At 42.5% G+C, this 19,948-nt stretch overlaps 1 protein-coding gene across 4 annotated transcripts in view; it reads left to right on the top strand.

Moving 5' to 3' along the window:
* Nucleotides 1-6,770: 6,770 nt before the first annotated feature.
* Nucleotides 6,771-19,948, top strand: part of LOC121277321 (SH3 domain-binding protein 2-like) — a 131,369-nt gene continuing 118,191 nt past the window's right edge. For 2 of the 4 annotated variants that reach the window (XM_041186645.1, XM_041186641.1), the window contains exon 1: nt 6,771-7,076. In XM_041186645.1, the coding sequence (XP_041042579.1) occupies nt 7,060-7,076 (17 nt within the window). In that variant the 5' untranslated portion in view covers nt 6,771-7,059. Of the gene's footprint in view, nt 7,077-7,784; nt 7,814-17,664; nt 17,720-19,948 lie in introns of those variants that run through there. The other 2 variants (XM_041186642.1, XM_041186643.1) reach the window with 2 other exon arrangements.

Raw genomic sequence — 19,948 nt, 5'->3', positions numbered from 1 at the left:
AGTAGATTCAACATGGAGGGTTTATCATCTGTAGGAAACCTTCTACATTACTTCCAACTCCTGGAAGACAACACACTGCAAGCTGTAGTAAAAAGAAGAGATTAAACTCCGTATCTTTGGTTTCTTTGCTTCTGTAACTGATCGAGGAGGTGCCAATTGAGATGGTGGTGTGAGAGGGATATAAGATTTCCTGGACACTGAATCTGATCAGATTGATCCTTTTCTAAACCAGTACATTCTCTTTCATTGCCTGTGTTTAACATATTTTTACAATAGAGATATCATACTCAGAGGTTGATAGATTTTTTGGGTGTTCAGGGAATTAAGATAGTGTGGGAAGGTGGATTTGAGGTAGAAGATCGAAAATGACTTACCAAATTGCAGTGAAAGCTTGAAGGCTGAACTACCTCTTGATCCTATTTCTTATGGTCTTAAAAGACAAGGCTGAAACATTCACAACCATTTTTATCCAGGCATGCCGAATAGGTAATCCTTCTCGGTCTCTTCCTGAGATCCTTATCATCACAGATGCCAGTGTTCAGCCAATTTGATTCCTTCCACATGATATCAAATGGCAGAGCGCACTGAATACAAGAAAGACTATAGGCCCTGACAACATCTTGGCTGTAGTATAAAAGCAAAGTACTGAAGATGCTGAAAATCTGAAATAAAAACAGAAAATGCTGGTTAAACTCAGCAGGTCTGGCAGCATTTGTGGAGAGAGAAACAAAGTTAATGTCTTCAGTCCGTAAGATTCTTCTTCAGGAAACATAGAAAATAAGAGCAGGAGTAGGTCATTTGGCCCTTCAAGCCTGCTCTGCCATTCAATATGATCATGCCCGATCCTCTATCTGAACACCATACTCCTGCTCTCTCCCCATATCCCTTGATGCCTTTTGAGTCTAGAAATCTATCTCTTTCTTCCTTAACTATATTCGGTGACTTGGCCTCCACAGTCTTCTGTAGTAGAGAATTCCAGAGGTTCACCACACTCAGTGAAGTTTCTCCTCATTTCAATCCTAAATGGCCTACCTCGCATCCTGAAACTGACTTCTTGTTCTAGACCCCCCCAAGCCGGAGGAAACATCATCCCTGCATCCAGTCCTGTAAGAATTTTATACATTTCAATGAGATCCCCTCATTCTTTTAAACTCCTAGTCAATCCAATCTCTCCTCATACGACAACCCTGCCATCCCAGGAATCAGTCTGGTGAACCTTCGCTGCACTCCCTCTATGGCAAGTATACCCTTAAGTAAGGAGACCAAAACTGCACACAATACTCCAGGTGTCACCAGGGCCCTGTACAGCTGCAGTAAGACATTCTTGCTCCTGTACTCAAGTCCTCTCTCAATGAAGGCCAAAATACCATTTGCCTTCTTAACTGCTTGCTGCACCTGCATGCTTATTTTCAGTGATTGGTGTACAAGGACACCCTGGTCCCTTTGTACATCAACATTTCCCAATCTATAACCATTCAGATAATAATGTCATTCTGTTTTTCCTACCAAAGTGGATAACTTCACACTTATCCACATTATACTGCATCTGCCATGTAACTCTTTCAAGTACAAACACGTTTCCATCTGTTCCTATTCAGATGAAGTTACATTGTTTCATAGTTTGTCATTGTGAGATTTGAACTCTTGATCTTGGGGTTACAAACCCAGTACCATAACCACTTGGCTATTTAGGCCAAGCCAGTGCATCTGCCATGTATTTACACACTCACTCAGCCTGTCTAAATCACCTTGAAACCTCTTAACATCCTCCTCATCACACACATTCCCACCAAGATTCATGTCATCAGCAAACTTGGAAATATTACATTTGGTTCCCTCATCCAAATCATTGATATATATTGTGAATAGCTGCGACCCAAGCACTGATCCCTGTGCTACCCCACTAGTCACCACCTGCCACTCTGAAAAAGAACTCTCTGTTTCCTGTCTGATAACCAATTCTCAATCTACGCTGTAAGGAACATATCTTTTTATTTCTGTTGGACTATTGTAAAGAATATATCTTATTATTTTCTGTTGGACTGTGGATTAAATTTACATTGGCTATAGGTTGAAAGACATGTCCACTGGAACAGGATGAGAGATATATACAATGTTGCAGTCCTGGAACAGAGTGCCTTGAAAGATAGGATGATGCCAGAAAGGAGTCCCGGACCAAGGGAGCTGCCTGGCTACAACATTTTAATTGGCTCCTAACCAAGTGCCCAGGTTTTTGTGTGAGAAGCACTGCAGCAGAATAGCTGCTAGCCTGAAAGGAATGAGACCCAAAACCTCTTTCTCAGGCATGCTTCCGTGTATCTTATGTATCTTGTGTGTGTGTGTGTGTGTGTGTGTGTGTGTGTGTGTGTGTGTGGTGTGTGTGTCCGTCCAGGGAGTTAAGAATGGAGTTTAAGTTATAGTGTTAGAAGTTAGCAGTTCCTATTTCTTTCTTTTGCCACTGATTATAGACAGTTTGCTCAATAAAGTTATTTACTTCAGAGATAAAAACAAAAAAACTGCGGATGCTGGAAATCCGAAACAAAAACAGAATTACCTGGAAAAACTCAGCAGGTCTGGCGGCATCGGCGGAGAAGAAAAGAGTTGACGTTTCGAGTCCTCATGACCCTTTGACAGAACTTGCGTTCGAGTCCAAGAAAGAGTTGAAATATAAGCTGGTTTAAGGTGTGTGTGTGGGGGGCGGAGAGATAGAGAGACAAAGAGGTGATGGGAACAGCAGTCCAAGAAACGTTTTATGTCCCGGAGATACCTGTAATCCTGGGTGGGTTCGAAACATAAGGGGTGGAATTTCAGCTGAAATCCACGTGGGGTAAGTCGGAGACGGAGACAGTCACTGAGAAAGGAGATATGGCTGTGAAAGCGGGTTTTAGTAAACACCTTGTCAAACACTAGGAGGGAAATGGAAAGCAAAGAAGGTGAGCAAGACAACAGAGAGATCCGGAAATCTTGTCGCAGAGAGGAACAGAACTTCTTCAAGGAGGTAGGCATTTCTTGAAGAGCAGTGGCAGTCAATTAAACACAGATAGAAACAAAAAAACTGCGGATGCTGGAAATCCGAAACAAAAACAGAATTACCTGGAAAAACTCAGCAGGTCTGGCAGCATCGGCGGAGAAGAAAAGAGTTGACGTTTCGAGTCCTCATGACCCTTCGACAGAACTTGCGTTCGAGTCCAAGAAAGAGTTGAAATATAAGCTGGTTTAAGGTGTGTGTTTGGGGGGCGGAGAGATAGAGAGCCAGACCTGCTGAGTTTTTCCAGGTAATTCTGTTTTTGTTTCGGATTTCCAGCATCCGCGGTTTTTTTGTTTTTATCTCTGTGTTTAATTGACTGCCACTGCTCTTCAAGAAATGCCTACCTATCTCTCTATCTCTCCGCCCCCCACACACACACCTTAAACCAGCTTATATTTCAACTCTTTCTTGGACTCGAACGCAAGTTCTGTCGAAGGGTCATGAGGACTCGAAACGTCAACTCTTTTCTTCTCCGCCGATGCTGCCAGACCTGCTGAGTTTTTCCAGGTAATTCTGTTTTTGTTAAAGTTATTTACTTATTAAGTTTACAAACCTGGTCCTCGTATTCTGTTCAGCTAAATTAAACAGTTAGGCAGAATTGGGGAAATCTGGTGGTTTAATCAAACATTTTCATATTTTTCACAGCTTGGGGAACAGTGGGGCTTGATATTGATTTGCCGAGGAGATTTACCAGGAGGTTGCCTGGGCTGGAGAATTTTAGTTATGAGGAGAGATTGGATAGACTGGGGTTATTTTCCCTGGAGCAGGGGAGATTGAGGGGGGATATGATTGAGGTATATAAAATTATGAGGGGCATAGATAGGGTGGACAGGTAGGAGCCTTTCCCCTTGGTGGAGGAATCAATAACCGGGGGCATAGATTTAAGGTAAGGGGCAGGAGGTTTAGAGGGGATGTGAGGAAGAATTTTTTCACCCAGAGGGTGGTGGGAAACTGGAACTCACTGCCTGAAAGGGTGGTAGAGGCAGAAACCCTCATAACATTTCAGAAGTATTTGGATGTGCACTTGCTATGCCATTGCATACAAGGCTGTGGGCCTAGTGCTGAAAAATGGGATTAGAATAGTTAGGTACTTGTTTGACTGGCACATACTCGATGGGATGAAGGGCCCTTTTCTGTGCTGTAGAGCTCTATGACTCTATGAGTACACCGCACTATCCCCAGAGAGTCATGACAATGCCAATAAAATACCCCCAATCCCATGTGCTTTAATTTTACACACTAATCTCTTATGTGGGACTTTATCAAAAGCTTTCTGAAAATCCAAATACACCACATCCACTGGTTCTTCCTTATCCATTCTGCTAGCTAGTCCTCAAAAAACTCCAGTAGGAACAGGACTAGACTTTTCAGTCTCTTGAGGCTGCTCCGGTCTTCAATCAGATCAGGCCTAATATATTTCCTGTCCATTAAATAAAAAGCAGGACAAATCCAACCCAGCCAATTGCTATCCCATCTGCCTGCTCCCAATTATCAGAAAAGTGAATGGAAGGTGTCATCAACAGTGCTATCAAGCAGTATTTATTTACTTTTAACCTGCTCACTGATTCTCAGTTTAAGTCATGCCAGAATTATACTGCTCCAGACTTCATTAAAACCTGGGTCCCACATTTCTTGTCCTCCATCTAGTCACAGACAATTCTCTTTAAGACACTTTCTCTTTCACTTCCCTCGTTCTGTTCCTCCTTATAAACTGCTGATCTGTAACATCTCCGAGGTCAGAGTTTATGCATTAACCCTAATTTTCTGTCTCCACCGACTGATTTGTTGGACTTTTACTAGCTTTGTTTTTATTACTAAGTTCTACTGGGTAATGACTTACTATCTTATTCAGGTTTCTAAATGGTGAAAATCTAGAAACAGCAGAGGTCTGAAGAGACTTGAGGGTCCAGGTACATTGGTCATTGAAATTTCATGAACAGATACAGAACATAATCAAAAAGGTTAATGCAATGCTGCCCTTTATACCTGGAGGACTAGAATACAAGGGAGTAAAAGTCATGTTTCAGTGATACAAAGTCCTGCTTACACCATACCTGGAGTTACTGTGAGCAATTCTGAGTACCAGGCTTTAGAAAGGATATAGTGGCCTTGAAGGGAGTGCAGTATGGATTTCCCAAATTGATACCTGCACTCGAAGAGTTAAGTTACAAGGACAAATTAAACAAATGATGGTTGTAATCTATGTAATTTTAGAAGGTTAAGTGGTGATTTGATCACATTTTTCACAATATTAAGCGGAACATAGGGTGGATAGAGAGAAACTAGAAGTTGGGGAGACTAGGACGAGAGGTATAATCAAAAAAATTAGAGCTAGACATTTCAGGAGTGAAATTAGGAAACATTTCTACACACAAAAGTTGGTAGTAGTTTGGAACTCTCTTCCATAAACAGCAATTGATGCTAGATTCAGTGTTAATTTTAGTGAACCAAAAGTATTAAGAGACATGGGGAAGAGTTGGGTAAATGGAGTTCGGTCACAGATCAGCCATGATCTTATTGAATGATGGAACGGGCTTGACGGACTAAATGGCCCACTCATGTTCCTATTATTGTATTTTTGTGTGTTTATATGCAATTGTTGCTTTTTATGTCTGAACACACCGGTGCTCCTGTTTGTATGTGCACGTCAGCAAGTGTGCCCGTGTCCTTAGGTGTATGTCCTTAGGTGTGTTTTTTAAAATTCATTCATGGGATGTGGGCTTCGCTGGCTGAGCCAGCATTTATTGCCCATCCCGAGTTGCCCTTGAGAAGGTGGTGGTGAGCTGCCTTCTTGAACTGCTGCAGTCCAACTGGTGCAGGTACACACACAATGCTGTTAGGAAGGGAGTTCCCGGACTTTGACCCAGTGACAGTGAAGGAACGAAGATATATTTCCAAGTCAGGATGGTGAGTGACTTGGAGGGGAACTTCCAGGTGGCGGTGTTCCCATCTATCTGCTGTCCTTGTCCTTCTGAATGGTAGTGATCATGGGTTTGGAAGGTGCTGTCTCAAGAGTCTTGGTGAATCCCTGCAGTGCATCTTGTAGATGGTACACACTGCTGCTACTGTGCGTCGGTGGTGGAGGGAGTGAAGGTTTGTGGATGTGGTGCCAATCAAGCGGGCTGCTTTGTCCTGGATGATGTTGAGTTTCTTGAGTGTTGTGGGAGCTGCACTCATCCAGGCAAGTGGGGAGTATTCTATCACACTCCTGACTTGTGCCTTGTAGACGGTGGACAGGCTTTGGGGAGTCAGGTGAGTTACTCCTCGCAGGATTCCTAGCCTCTGACCTGCTCTTGTAGCCACAGTATTTATATGGCTAGTCTAGTTCAGTTCCAGTGTCCGCAAGTGATTGTGTATATATGCGTGCACATTTCTCAGTGGTGCTGTATGTCAATGTATGTGCCCCCATGTTGGCAGCGATGTGTGTATCTGTGTGTGCGCGCCACATGAGTGAACCCAGAGGTTGGGTTTTACGGCTATCTGATCGCTTCACGGGCGCAGTGACGCCAGCGTTTTATTTCCAAACTTTTTGAAATCAAATCAAATTCACAAAACTGCCAAGGCGGGATCAGAACCCAAATTCGCTGAGTCGTTGGGTTCAGGGGTCCGGGTTCCGGTGCTGCTCTCACTGTACAGCCACGATGGCATCCAGCACTCACATGGTTAACGGGGAGTAGCAGAGGGAGCGCTACCAGTTTGTAACCTGCTCGGCCGAGAGCCGTCACTTGTGAGGCAGGAAGTTTGCAGCACGGTTAGATCGCGGGGGACAGGCCAAATTGCGCTGGTAGCTTCCATGGGGGCGGGAGGGGAACCCGCGACAGTGAGAAGTATTTATTTTTTTGAAAAAGAAAGTCAAAGAGGTTCAAAGGACTGAGTCATTGGGTTGAGTTGAGGAAGTTCACAGAGAGAGAGAGAGAGAGAGATAGAGCGGAGCTGGTTCAGAGGCTCCGCACTGAGCGAGTGGAAGGGTTTCAGCTCAATGACTCTCCTCTCCTGAAACATCAGTCTGGTGGTTTCCAGCTGGGACTCCGATGGAAGTTTTGCCCAGGTACCGTCTTATTGCTAGCTTAATTTTGCTTTGTAAATGTCGAGACCGGGTGAGCTAATTGAATTAAACTGCCACGACTTGGTTTGTTCAAAAGAAGTTGCGCGTTAGAAACCCTGAAGCTTGTGGGTTGAGCGCTTGGAAAGTTTTCGCCTCCAGCTGTAGTGGAAATGATGTTTGTCCCGGACATGTGTGGGATTGTGCCTTTAAGTGATGGTCTGTTTACGGTGTGAATCTCGGGTGGAAATTAACAGGGCGAGTGGGAGTGGAGGGGGCCGGTGAAAAATGTCAACATTCACCCCGGTCTATTTTGAAACAAGTCGTAAATTTATAAGAAAGTAAAGGCCATTCGGCCATCCCAAAGTACATTAATCAGGAAATTCATCTGTAATTTAAAAAAAATAAATAAAATCCAGGAAATGCTGGAAGCACTACATCTGTGGGGAGACACAGGGGCCAAGTTCATATCGCGGTTGAGGATCCTCCAAGTCAGTTCTGAAGAAGGGCCCACACCAGAAGCGATGGGCAGAATGGCCTTTGTTGTTGGCCTGATGAGCATTTATTGCGGTTTTGTTCCACATTTCCACCAAATGGCATGTGCCTAAACTCAGGAATTTATTCCCTAAACGTCTCTGCCTCTCTCAAATCTCACCTTAAAACCAACCTTGAAATGCTACAGCAAGTAATCAGGAAGACAGATGGAATGTAGGACTTTATTGTAAGGCGGCTGAAGTATAAAAGTAGGTAGGTCTTGCTGCAACTTCACAGGGTGTTAGTGAGACTGCATCTAAAGTACTGCTTACAGTTTTAGTTTATTTAAATAGGGATATACTTGCATTGGAAGTAGTTTAGAAAAGGTTCACTAGATTGGTTCTTGGAATGAAGGGGTTACCTTATGAGGAAAAGTTGAGCAGGTTGGGTCTATACTGGCCCTCTATCCAGCTCTACTTGCCCCCCCCCCACCCCCTTAAACCAGCTTATATTTCACCTCTTTTCTATTTTTAATTAATTCTGTTGAAGGGTCATTCGGACTCGAAACGTTAACTGTGTTTCTTTCCACAGATGCTGCCAGACCTGCTGAGTTTTTCCAGGTAGTTTTGTTTTTGTTTGGGGTCTATACTCATTGGAATTTAGAAGAATGGGAAGTGATCTTATTGAAGCTTCTATGGGGTCTTGTCAGGGTAGATGCAGGAAAGATGTTTCCCCTTGTGGGGGAGTCTAGAATTAGGGGACACAGTTTCAGAATAAGGGCTCCCCCATTTAAGATGGTGATGCGGAGGAATTTCTTCTCTCAGAGGATCATGAATCTTTGGAATTCTCTGCTCCACACAACTGTGGCGGCTGGTTCATTGAATATGTTCAAGGTTGTGATGGATGGATTTTTGATCCACAAGGGAGTTGAGGTTTATGGTATTGTGGGGGGTGAGGTGGCAGGCTGGAAAGCCACAATCATATCAGCTGTGACCTTTTTGAATGATGGGGGAGGTCCGATAAACTGAATGGTCTACTTCTGCTCCTCTTTCTTATGTTCCACCTCTTAGTACAAGTGTTTGGTCGCATGTCCTGTCTATTTCACTGTCAAGTTTTGTCTGATAACACTCTTGCAAAGTGCCTTGGAATGTTTTACTTTGTTTAAGTTGCTATATAAATGCAAGCTGCTGTATTTGGGTGCTTGCTTTTTCTTTATTTGTTCGATGTGGGCATCGCTGGCTAGGCCAGCATTATTTGCCCATCCCTAATTGCCCTTGTTCAGAGGGTCTTTAAGAATCAACTACTTTGCTGTGGGTCTGGAGTCACAAGTAGGCCACACCAGGGTAAGAATGACAGATTTCCTTCCCTATAGGGCATTAGTGAACCAGATGGGTTTTTACAGCAATGGTGGTCATGCAAATTTTTCTTTATTGGATTCAAATATCACCATCTGCCTTGGTGGGATTTGAACCACAGAGCCTTACTCTGGTTTAGAATATGAGTCCAGTGACAATACCACTGCCTTCCCCACTTCATTCTTGAATAAGGGCAGTTTTTTTTTATCTCTCACTTCCTTTGGTAGATTATTTCATAATTCAGATGCCCTTTAAGCGAAGATTTTTTTCCTTTCAGTAATTTGCATTTGTGCCCCAGGGTTGTACATTTTTGAGGTATTACGAATAATCAGGATTTATTTCATCAACACAAAAGCAAAATACTGCAGATGTTGGAAATCTGAAATAAAACAAAAACTGCTGAAAATGCTCAACCGATTTGAAGTTCTGATAAATAGCCACACATCTGAGGAAAAACTTTTTTGCCCAGAGGGTGGTGACGGTCTGGAATGCGCTGCCTGGGAGGGTGGTGGAGGCGGGTTGCCTCACATCCTTTAAAAAGCACCTGGATGAGCACTTGGCACATCATAACATTCAAGGCTATGGGCCAAGTGCTGGTAAATGGGATTAGGTAGGTAGGTTAGGTGTTTCTCATGTGTCAGTGCAGACTCGATGGACTGAAGGGCCTCTTCTGCACTGTGTGATTCTGTGATCTGAAACATTAATGCTGTTTCTATCTCCACAGATACTGAGTATTACCAGTGTCTTCTGTTTTTATTTGATTCCTTCAGCACCACTTAAACATTTTAATTGTCTGTAAAGTGACACTGTTTCTCACAATGATATGTGATATAGAACAACTTGCCATCTTAGAGCAAAATAAAAGCAAAATACTGCAGATGCTGGAAATCTGAAAGAAAAACAGAAAATCCTAGAAAAACTCAGCACGTCTGGCAGCATCTCTGGGGACAGAAACAGAGTTAACGTCTCGAGTCCGTATGACTCTTCTTCAGAGCTAAAGAGATGTAGAAATGTGATGGATTTTATACTGTTTAAAAGGGTCTGGAGCAGGTGGAGCAAAATAGGAGGTCAGGGATAGGTGGGAGCTCAGGAGAGATTGACAAGGATGTCATGGACACAAGACAAAGGGAGTGCTAATGGTAGTGTTAAAGACTAAAGAAGGTGCAGATAGCAGAATAAAGATAAGATAACAGAATGTGTTAATAGCAGAACAAGGGTCAGCGCTCTGTGAAAGCACAACGTAGAAACAAGTGACAGATGGCCCTGTTTGTCGGGGAAAAGGATAAAAAAGTACGTTTATAAATGGATAAATAAATAAAAATTAAAACAATTTTAAAAAATGGATTATAAAAATGGGTGGAGATGAAGGAGAGAGGTCATGGTCTGAAGTTGTTGAACTCAATGTTAAGTCCGGAAGTCTGTAAAGTGCCTAATCAGATGGGGTGCATTTCTATTGTGTCTTTCATAACCGAAGAATGTCCTAAAGTGCTTTCTAACTAATGACGTGCTTTTGAACTGTAGTCATACAAATTCCACGATCCACTGAGATCTCTGCACCCTACCTAATTATGGCTTCTTGAACATCCTCAATTTTAATTACTCCACCATTGATGGCTGTGCCTTAAGTTATCTAGGTCCTATGCTCTTGAATTCTCTCCCTATATTTCTCTATCACTCCTTCCCTCTCTAAGATGCTCCTTAAAAATCTACATCTTTGACCAAGCATTTGGTCATCTGCCCCAATATCATCTTAATATAAAAGCAAAATACTGTGGATGCTGGAAATCTGAAATAAAACAGAAAATGCTGGAAAACTGAACAGGTCTGGCAGTTAATGTTTTGTGTTGGTATGACTTCAGAGCTCTGAAGAAGAGTCATACGGATTCAACATTAACTCTCTTTCTCTCTCCACAGATGCTGTCAGAATGCCGAGTTTTTCCAGCATTTTCTACTAATACCGCCTTATGTTGCTCAGTGTCAAATTTTGTTTTATAACATTCCTGAACTGAGGAAGGTAGTGTAGAACTTCAAATGGATATGGACAAGTTGGTGGAATGGGTAGAGAGGTAGTAGATGAAGTTAAATGTGGAGAAATGTGAAGTGATTCATTTTGGTCAGAAAAACATGGAAAGACAATATAAAAGAAATGGTACTAATCTAAAGGGGGTGCAGGAGCAGAGGGACCTGGGTGTATATGTGTATAAATCATTGAAGGTGGCAGGACAGGTTGAGAGAGTGGTTAATAAGGCGTGCAATATCATGGGCTTGATTAATAGGGGCATAAAGTACAAGAGCAAAGTGGTTATGTTGAACTTGTATAGGATGCTAGTTCGGCCTCAGCTGGGTGCTGCATCTTAGGAAGAATGACATTAGAGAGAGTGCAGAAAAATGAGAGACTTCATTTATGAGGATAGATTAGAGAAGCTGGGACTGTTTTCCTTGGAGAAGAGAAAGTTGAGAGCAGCTTTGATAGTAGTGTTCAAAATCATGTGTGGGCTGGACAGAGTAGAAAGGGAGAAACTGTTCCCGTGCATGAAAGGATCAAGAAAGAGATCAAGAAAGAGAGGGCACAGATTTCAAGTAATTGGCAAAAGAAATAAAAGCGATATGAAAAACATTTTCACACAGCGAGTGGTTAAGGTCCGGATTACACTGTGAGAGTGTGGTGAAGGCAGGTTTAACTGAAGCATTCAAAAGGGAATTAGACTGTTATCTGAAAAGAAAGAATGTGCAGGGTTACAGGGAGAAGGCAAGGGAATGGCACTAAATGAATTGCTGAACCGGAGAGCTGATGCAGACACCATGAGCTGAATAGACTCTGTCTGTGCTGTAACAATTCTATGATTCCTGAAAAGCACCTTGGAATGTCTTATTACATGCAAGTTGCTTTATAAATACATGTTTCTGATGTTGTTGTGATGTTGGAAATGGAACAGCCAATTAACACACAGCAAGTGACTGCAAACAGGAATGAGATAATTATCAGTTAATTTGCTTTAATTATGTTGGTTGAGATAAATATTGGCCAGGACATCAGGAAAATATCTCTTGCCCTTCTTTGAAACAGTATCATGGGACTTCTATAAATATTACATCAGAAGTGTTGGCTGGATTTTGTACTCAAGTCTCTGGAATGGGTCTTGATTCCATGACTCCGGCTACTAACTGAGTTATGCTTAACACCTGTCTCGGTGATGTCTGCTATGGTGTTGATACGCCAGATTAATCCAGCATTTGGGAAAATAATAAAAAGACAAAACAAAATGATTGCCATTTCTTTTCCAAATTATTGAATTGGTCCATCTAACTTCAATGAGACCCATTTTTGTTTCATTAATTTTCATTTGTTCATGGGGCATGGGTGTTACTGGCAAGGCCAGCATTTATTGTCCATCTCTAAGCACCCTTGAGCAGGTGGTGGTGAACTGCTTTCTTGTACCGCTGCAGTCCATCTGATCTGGGTACACCCACAGGGCCAAGATTTTGAATCAGTGACGGTGAAAGAACAGAGATATAGTTTCAAATCAGGATTATGTGTGAACTGGACGTGGTGGTGTTCCCATGCAGCTGCTGCCCTTGTCCTTCTAGGTGGTAGAAGCTGTGGGTTTGCAAGGTGCTGTCAAAGAAGCCTTGGTGAGTTGTTGCAGTGCATCTTGTAGATGCTACACACTGCAACAACTGTATGCTGGTGGTATGGATGGTAGGGAAGTGATGTCTAAGGTGGTTGCTGCTTTGCCTTGGATGGTGTCAAGCTTCTTGAGTGTTGTTGGAGCTGCACTCATCCAGGCAAGTAGAAAGTATTCCATCACACTCTTGACTTGTGCTAACTTCTGACCTCCTTTTGTATTTATGTGGCTGGTCCAATTAAGCTTCTGATTAATGATAATCCTCAGGATGTTAATAGTGGCTGAATAGTAATTTCATTGAATATCAAAGGAAGGTGGCTATACTCTCTTCTGTTGGATATGGTCATTATATGGCATTTGTGTGGTGTGAATGCTACTTACCACTTACCAGCCCAAGCCTGAATGTGGTCCAGATATTGCTGCATCTGGTAATGGACGACTTCAGTATCTGAGGAGTCATGAATGGTACTGAACATTGTGCAACCATCAGCGCACCTCCCCAGTTCTGACCTTATAATGGAGGGAACGTCATCAATAAAGCAGCTGAAGATGGTTGGGCCTAGGATACCATCCTGATGAATTCCTGTCACAATATTCTGGGACTGAGATGATTGACCTCCAAAAACCACAAAAAAAGCATATAATTGCGCAAAGATGGGTGGCAGGTCAGATGTTTGGACAGAATATAAAGGACAGCAAAGAATGAAAAAGAATTAATAAGGAGGGAAAAATTAAAGTATGAGAGTGTGCTGGAAATATAAAGATGGATAGTAAGAGTTTCTATAGATATTTAAATAAGAAAAGTTAACAGAGTGAGCGTTGATCCTATAGAAAGTGAACCTGGAGAATTAGTAATGAAAAGGAAGGAGTTGGCAGATGAATTGAACAGGTATTTTGCAATGGTTTGCACAATAGAGAATACAAGTAACATCCCAGAAATAGATGTAAATCAGGAATTGGAAGGGATGGAGACATTCGGGGAAAATTACAATCACCAGAGAAATGGTATTCAGCAAACTGTTGGAGGTGTGGGCTGACAAATCCCCAGATCCTGATGGACTTCATCCTAGGGTCTTGAAAGAAGTGCCTAGTGAGATATTTGATGCACTGATTTTAATTTTCCAAAATTCCCTAGATTTGGGGAAGATACCATTAGATTGGAAGATAGCAAATATGACTCCTTTATTCAGAAGGGAGAGAGACAGAAAGCAACAAACTACAGGCCAGTTAGCCTAACATCTGTCATAGGGAAAATGTTAGAAGCTATATTAAAAATGTTAAAGTAGGAGGCTTAGAAAAGTTTAAGACAACCAGACAGAGTCAACATGGTTTTGTGAAAAGGAAATCATGTTTAACCAATTTATTGGAGCACTTTGAAGGAATCGCATGTGCTGTGGATAAAAGGGAACCAGTGGATGTACTGTATTTAGATTTCCAGAAGGCATTTGATAAGGTCCCACATCAGAGGTTATTGCAGAAAATAAAAGCTCATGGTGTAGGGGGTATCATATTGGCATGGATAGAAGATTAGCTAGCTAATGTTAGGAAACAGAGGGTAGTCATAAATGGGTCTTTTTCTTGTTGGCGGGATGTAATTAGTGGTGTGCTGGAGCATCAAATTTTTACTATTTATATAAATGAGTTGGATGAAAGGGCAGATGGTATGGCTACTAAATTTGCTGATGACACAAAGATATGTAGGAAAGTAAGTTGTGAGGAGATTGTAAGGAGGCTACAAAGTGACATAGATAGGTTAAGTGAGTGGCAAATGGAGTATAATGTAGGAAAATGTGAAATTGTCCATTTTGACAGGAAGAATAAAAAATAAGCATATTATCTAAATGGTGAGAGATAGCAGAGTTCTGAGATTCAGAAGGACCTGGGTGTCCGAGTGCATGAATCCAAAAGACTAGTATACAGCTACAGCAAGTAATTTTAAGATCCTGAGGTGTCTTGACAGAGTGGATGTGGAGAGGATGTTTCCTCTTGTGGGAGAATCTAGAACTGGGGTGATGATTTAAAACTAAGCAGTCGCTCATTTAAGACAGAGATGAGGAGAATTTTTTTCTGAGGTTCATGAGTCTTTGGAACTCTCTTCCTCAAAAGGCACTGGAAGCAGGGTCTTTGAATATTTTTAAGGCAGAGCTATACACATTCTTGATTAACAAGGGGGTGAAAGGTTATCAGGGGTAGGCAGGAGGTTATACCCAGATCAGCCATGACTGTATTGAATGGTGGAGCTGAGTCGCCTACTTCTGCTCTGCTCCTAGTTTGTACGTATGCTCCTATGTATTTATGTAATCAACCTCCTTTATGCTTCCAACCAGTGGAGAGTTTTGTCCCTGATTCCCATTGATATCAATTTTACAATATTTGGCACTCGGTCATATGCTGTCTTGCTGTCATGGGTAATCCCTCTCACCTTGCCTCTGGAATCAGCTCTTTTATCCATGTTTAGATCAAGGCTGTAATGAGATCTGGAGGTGAGTGGTAAACTGAGCATCGGTGAGTAGGTGAATAAGTGCTGCTTGATAGCATTGATGACAGCTTCCCTCACTTTCCTGATGATGGAGAGTAGACTAAAGGGGTTGTAATTGGCTGGATTGGATTTGTCATGTTTTGTGTGGACATACCTGAGCAATTTTCCATATTGTTGGGTCTATGTCAGTACTGTGGCTGTACTGGGTTAGCTTAGTTAGAGGAATGACAAGTTGTAGAGCACAAATCTTCAGCACCACAGCTGGGATGGGGTCAGGACTTTTACTGTTTGTAGTACTAAAAGCCATTCCTTGATATCATGTGGAGTGAATTGAATTGACTGATGACTGGCATCTCTGATGCCAGGGATTTTGGGGCGAAGCGGAGATGAATCAGCCATTTGGCAATTCTGGCATGAGTTGGTTTCAAATGCTTTGGTCTTTTCTTTTGCACTTGCGCTGAGCTTCACCATCATTGCAGATGGGGATGTTCATAGACCTCATCCCATTATTTGTTTAATTGCCCACCACCATTCAAGACTGGTGTTATAAGTTTAAAAAAGGACATTTTGATCTTTTAAACTGTTCCAATTTAACTGTGCATGGACTAAAACTGGAGCCCAGATTGCCCTTTTAAACAGTTTGAATTCAGCAGATATAACCATCAGGCAAAGACTCAGACACCAAATTAGTAAATGATTAAAAGCAAGTTTTAGAAACTTATCAACTAACTAACAGAGGCAGAATATAGGAAAACTATACGTTTCCTATGAAATTCTACCAACACCACGCTTTCAAATGGGTGATCAATCCAAGAGGAGTGGACAACAACTTGCACCCCTCGCGCCAGCGGAGAAACTGTCACTGCCTTCGAGAAGCATCAGGAAAGAAATCTTCCATTCTTATCTGGTCAGGTCCACAGCAATGCAGTTGACTGTTAACTGCATAGCAGACAACTGAGTACAAGGGCCTTGCCCAGCGATGCCCACATACCATGAAAACAAAACATAGGCCAGACCAGGTAAGGATGGGGGATTTCCTTCCCACAGGACATTAGTGAGCCATTGATGCCAGCTTTTTATTATAATTTGTGTAATTAACTGAATTTAAATTCCCTTAGCTAGAGTGGTGGAATTTAAATTTATTTCTCCAGATCACTAGTCCAGGCCTCCAGATTACTGGATTAACATAGCCACTTTGCTACCGTACCTGTAAATTGTCAGTTCTGGTTTGCTTGGAATCTGTAGTTTGCCCTCTTTGAATTTCACCAGCCCAGAGATTTGAAAAATGTTCTTGGCATTGTCACATCATGATTTACTCCTACTCCTATTTCTTATGCTCTTGTTGGCTTATGAATCCTAAATCAGAAGACACAAATCTGCTAGTATTCACAGTTTGAGATATTAGCCAAATAAATGGAAGTGTTCATTTGAAGGTGATGAGTGGATAAGGAAAGTAGAAAGCTTGGACCTTCAATGAAATGACAGAATTCAACCTTTTCCAAAATGAATCCAAGGATTTTGCCTTCTCTGCTCTACCGAGGAGTCCATTTCACACGTTGATGGCTCCTCATGTAAAGAACTTCCTGACATCAGTCCTGAACTTGCTATTTACTAGCCCAAACCTGTGGCCCTTTGTAAAACCTGCCTCTTTGATCAAGCTTAATATCTAAAGGCCTAATACCTCCTTAAGTGGCATGATGTCAAATCTTGCTTGATAACACTCCTGTGAAGCAGCGTGGGATGCTTTAATGTGTTGAAGGCACTATATAAATGCAGGTTGTTGTTGTTAAAGGCAATGCAGTTGACTTTGGCAGATGTGTTGCTATGTAATGCCATCAGTCTATTTCATTGAACTGCTCTCTCACTCCCACTGTGACCCCCCTCTACATCTGTAGAGTCACTAAGTACAGACCCACTCTTTGGCACCTCCTATGGAGTCCTTGGAATTACAGACCCACTCAGTGACTTTCCTTGCGGAGTCTCATTAAGTACCGACCCACTTTGTGCCCACCATGTGCATTATCTGTAAGTGCAGAACCACTCTTTGATTCTCCTTAAAATTGTACAGTGGTGCTGAAATCCAGATTGTGTCATGTTGTGGTTGCTGCCACCCATAATTTGCCTTCTCAGTGTGCTACCTGCATCACTTCTTGCTAAACTGAGGTATCAGCTTACTCATGTGGATGTGGAGGCATCACTGGGCCCAAAAGCAATTGCGCATCACATTTACGAACTTGCAAGGGTCGGCTGGCTCAGTTGGCTAGACAGCTTGCTTGTGATGCAGAGTAACACCAACAGCGTGGGTTTGATTCCCGTACTGGCTGAGGTCCTCCATGAAGGCCCCGCCTTCTCAGCCTTGGCCCGCGCTTGAGGTGTGGTGACCCTCGGCTTAAACGCACCACCTGTCGTCACTCTCTAATGAGAGAGCAGCATCTGAGTCCTCTGGGACTACGGTGACTTTCAATTTTACTAACTTGGGCTCCAAAATCCGCCTACTGTTCCTAATTTGCTGAGTGGCTGAAATCACCACTCGCCTGACTAACTCACGCCTCAGTTACACTGTCTTCCTGATTTGCATATCGGCCTTATCTCTTTGTGGACTCCTTACGCGATTTGGTGTCAAATTTTGTTTGATTTGTTTCATTCTTGTTCTTCCTCAGGGGACAAGGTGCATCATTAGTTACTGTTTTCTGAAGATGGTGGTGGATTGAGTGTGTAAGTGATGATGGTCAAGTTGGTTTTGTTGGAATTTGTTGTGCAAGTTGAACTTGAGTTTAGATCCTACCTTCCACATGAAGCGTGTGTCCTACTATGTTCTGGTACCAACCTTGATGCATGGCAAGGCCATTCCATTGGTGAATAATTGAGCAAGGCTTTGGCCTCGTTTTGTGCTGTTTGATGCTTAGGGGAGTCACCATTGGAGAAGGTAGATGTAAAAATCCCATGCAATATTTTGAAGTAGAGCAGGGGAGTTTTCCTATGTCCTGACCAATTTTTAGCACTCAATCAACATCACTAATCTTGTCGTTATTGCACTGCTGTTTGTCAGAATTTGCTGCGCACAAATATATCCCCTGTCCCATTAATATATCCCCTGTCCTGTTAATATCTCCTAATAGAGTTCTGCCCCTGTCCCTAGGCAGAATCGAGTGTATCAAAGGTGGGGACACTCCGTACCCTGATATTACAATCTCCAGGCAACCAGAGGTCCCTGCTCATAGATGCTAACTTACAAAAACACAGACGAAAATCCAAAAAGAATATTGATTTCCTCACAAGGTTATGAAAGGCACTGCGTTAATGCAAGTCCCTCTTTTTCAACCCGTCTTGGTTCTGTAACTTGTACTCAGTGAAATCCTGTGGAAAGCCCTGGCTTTTGTTAGTTTCTGATTCACCAGTCTCATGTGCCTCATCCTAAAGGCAGTGAGGGAGACGAAAAGCACTGCTTAACTGTTATTATTGTTCTGGACACATCTGCCAAATGAAATAGTTTTGCTGATGGAATCCTTTAATCATTTTAAAGTCATTGATTAGATCGCTCCTGAACCTTCTGGAATATAAGACAGGTTCACGTAACCTGTTCATAAACAGCTCTTCAAATCAAATTCTCATTCCAGTGAAATAGTCAATGACAGGGAGAAGTGACGGGGGCAGAGAGCTGCAGGTTGACTTGGATAAGCTAAGGTGGGCTGAAGGGCGCACCTTGAGGTGAAAATATTCTCCAGATGCTTTATTTTTGGGATTTCATCAATGCTTTGGTGATGGGTATGGGGGTTTCTGAACAATTCCTCAATTTTGGGTAGAAAGGTGAAAACTGTCCAAATTCCTGATCTGTGCTCCCCACAAGTGAGACTTCCTTGCCTGCAGCTCAATTTCATAAGGCCTACTGAAATTCAGGTGGCCCACTGCAATTTCCTCTCTTCCTTAAATTATTTTTAACTCCTTTTTCTTTCCTTCAAAGTGCCAATCTCTGTCACAAAACCCCCTGCAATGTCTCCACCACAGTACATTTGTCTGCTGTGGTGCGTAGCTTAAAACTTTGAACAAGTAAGGGGAAGTATTACTTGCAACTAATTCTTGCTTTCAGTTCAACAGCTCCTCCCAGAAACAGAAATACCTGGAAAAACTCAGCAGGTCTGGCAGCATCGGCGGAGAAGAGCATAATTGACGTTTTGAGTCCTCATGACCCTTCAACAGAACTAAGTAAAAATAGGAAAGGGGTGAAATATAAGCTGGTTTAGGTGGGGTGGGGGTGGGGCGGTGGTTGTTGGGACAAGAAGCCAGTAATAGGTGGAGATAACCAAAAGATGTCACAGACTAAAGGACAAAGAGGTGTTGAAGGTGGTGATATTATCTAAAGGAATGTGCTAATTAAGGGTAGAAAGCAGGATAAACAAGGTACAGATAGCTCTGGAGAGACCAAACGCAGACTGGGTGACCAGTTTGCAGAACACCTTCGGTCTGTCCGCAAGCATTACCCAGACCTCCCTGTCGCTTGCCATTTTAACGCTCCACCCTGGTCTCTTGCCCACATGTCTGTCCTTGGCTTGCTGCATTGTTCCAGTGAAGCTCAACGCAAACTGGAGGAACAACACCTCATCTTCCAACTAGGCACTTTACAGCCTTCCAGACTGAATATTGAGTTCAACAATTTTAGATCATGAACTCTCTCCTCCATCCCCACCCCCTTTCCGTTTCTTCCCCCTCCTTTTTGTTTTTTTCAATAATTTATATAGATTTTTCTTTTGCCACCTATTTCCATTATTTTTAAATGTATTTCCACCCGTTGTTTTATCTCTACCTTTTAGCCTTTTTAGTATTCCTTCACCCCACCCTATCCCCACTAGAGCTACCTGTACCTTGTTTGTCCTGCTTTCTACCCTTAATTAGCACATTCCTTTAGATAATATCACCACCTTCAACACCTGTTTGTCCTTTTGTCTG

Source organism: Carcharodon carcharias, chromosome 4, assembly GCF_017639515.1.
Source record: "Carcharodon carcharias isolate sCarCar2 chromosome 4, sCarCar2.pri, whole genome shotgun sequence".
Taxonomy (NCBI): Eukaryota; Metazoa; Chordata; class Chondrichthyes; order Lamniformes; family Lamnidae; genus Carcharodon; species Carcharodon carcharias.
The sequence above is the reverse complement of the archived record's forward strand: the minus strand, read 5'-3'. Positions and strand labels throughout refer to the sequence as shown.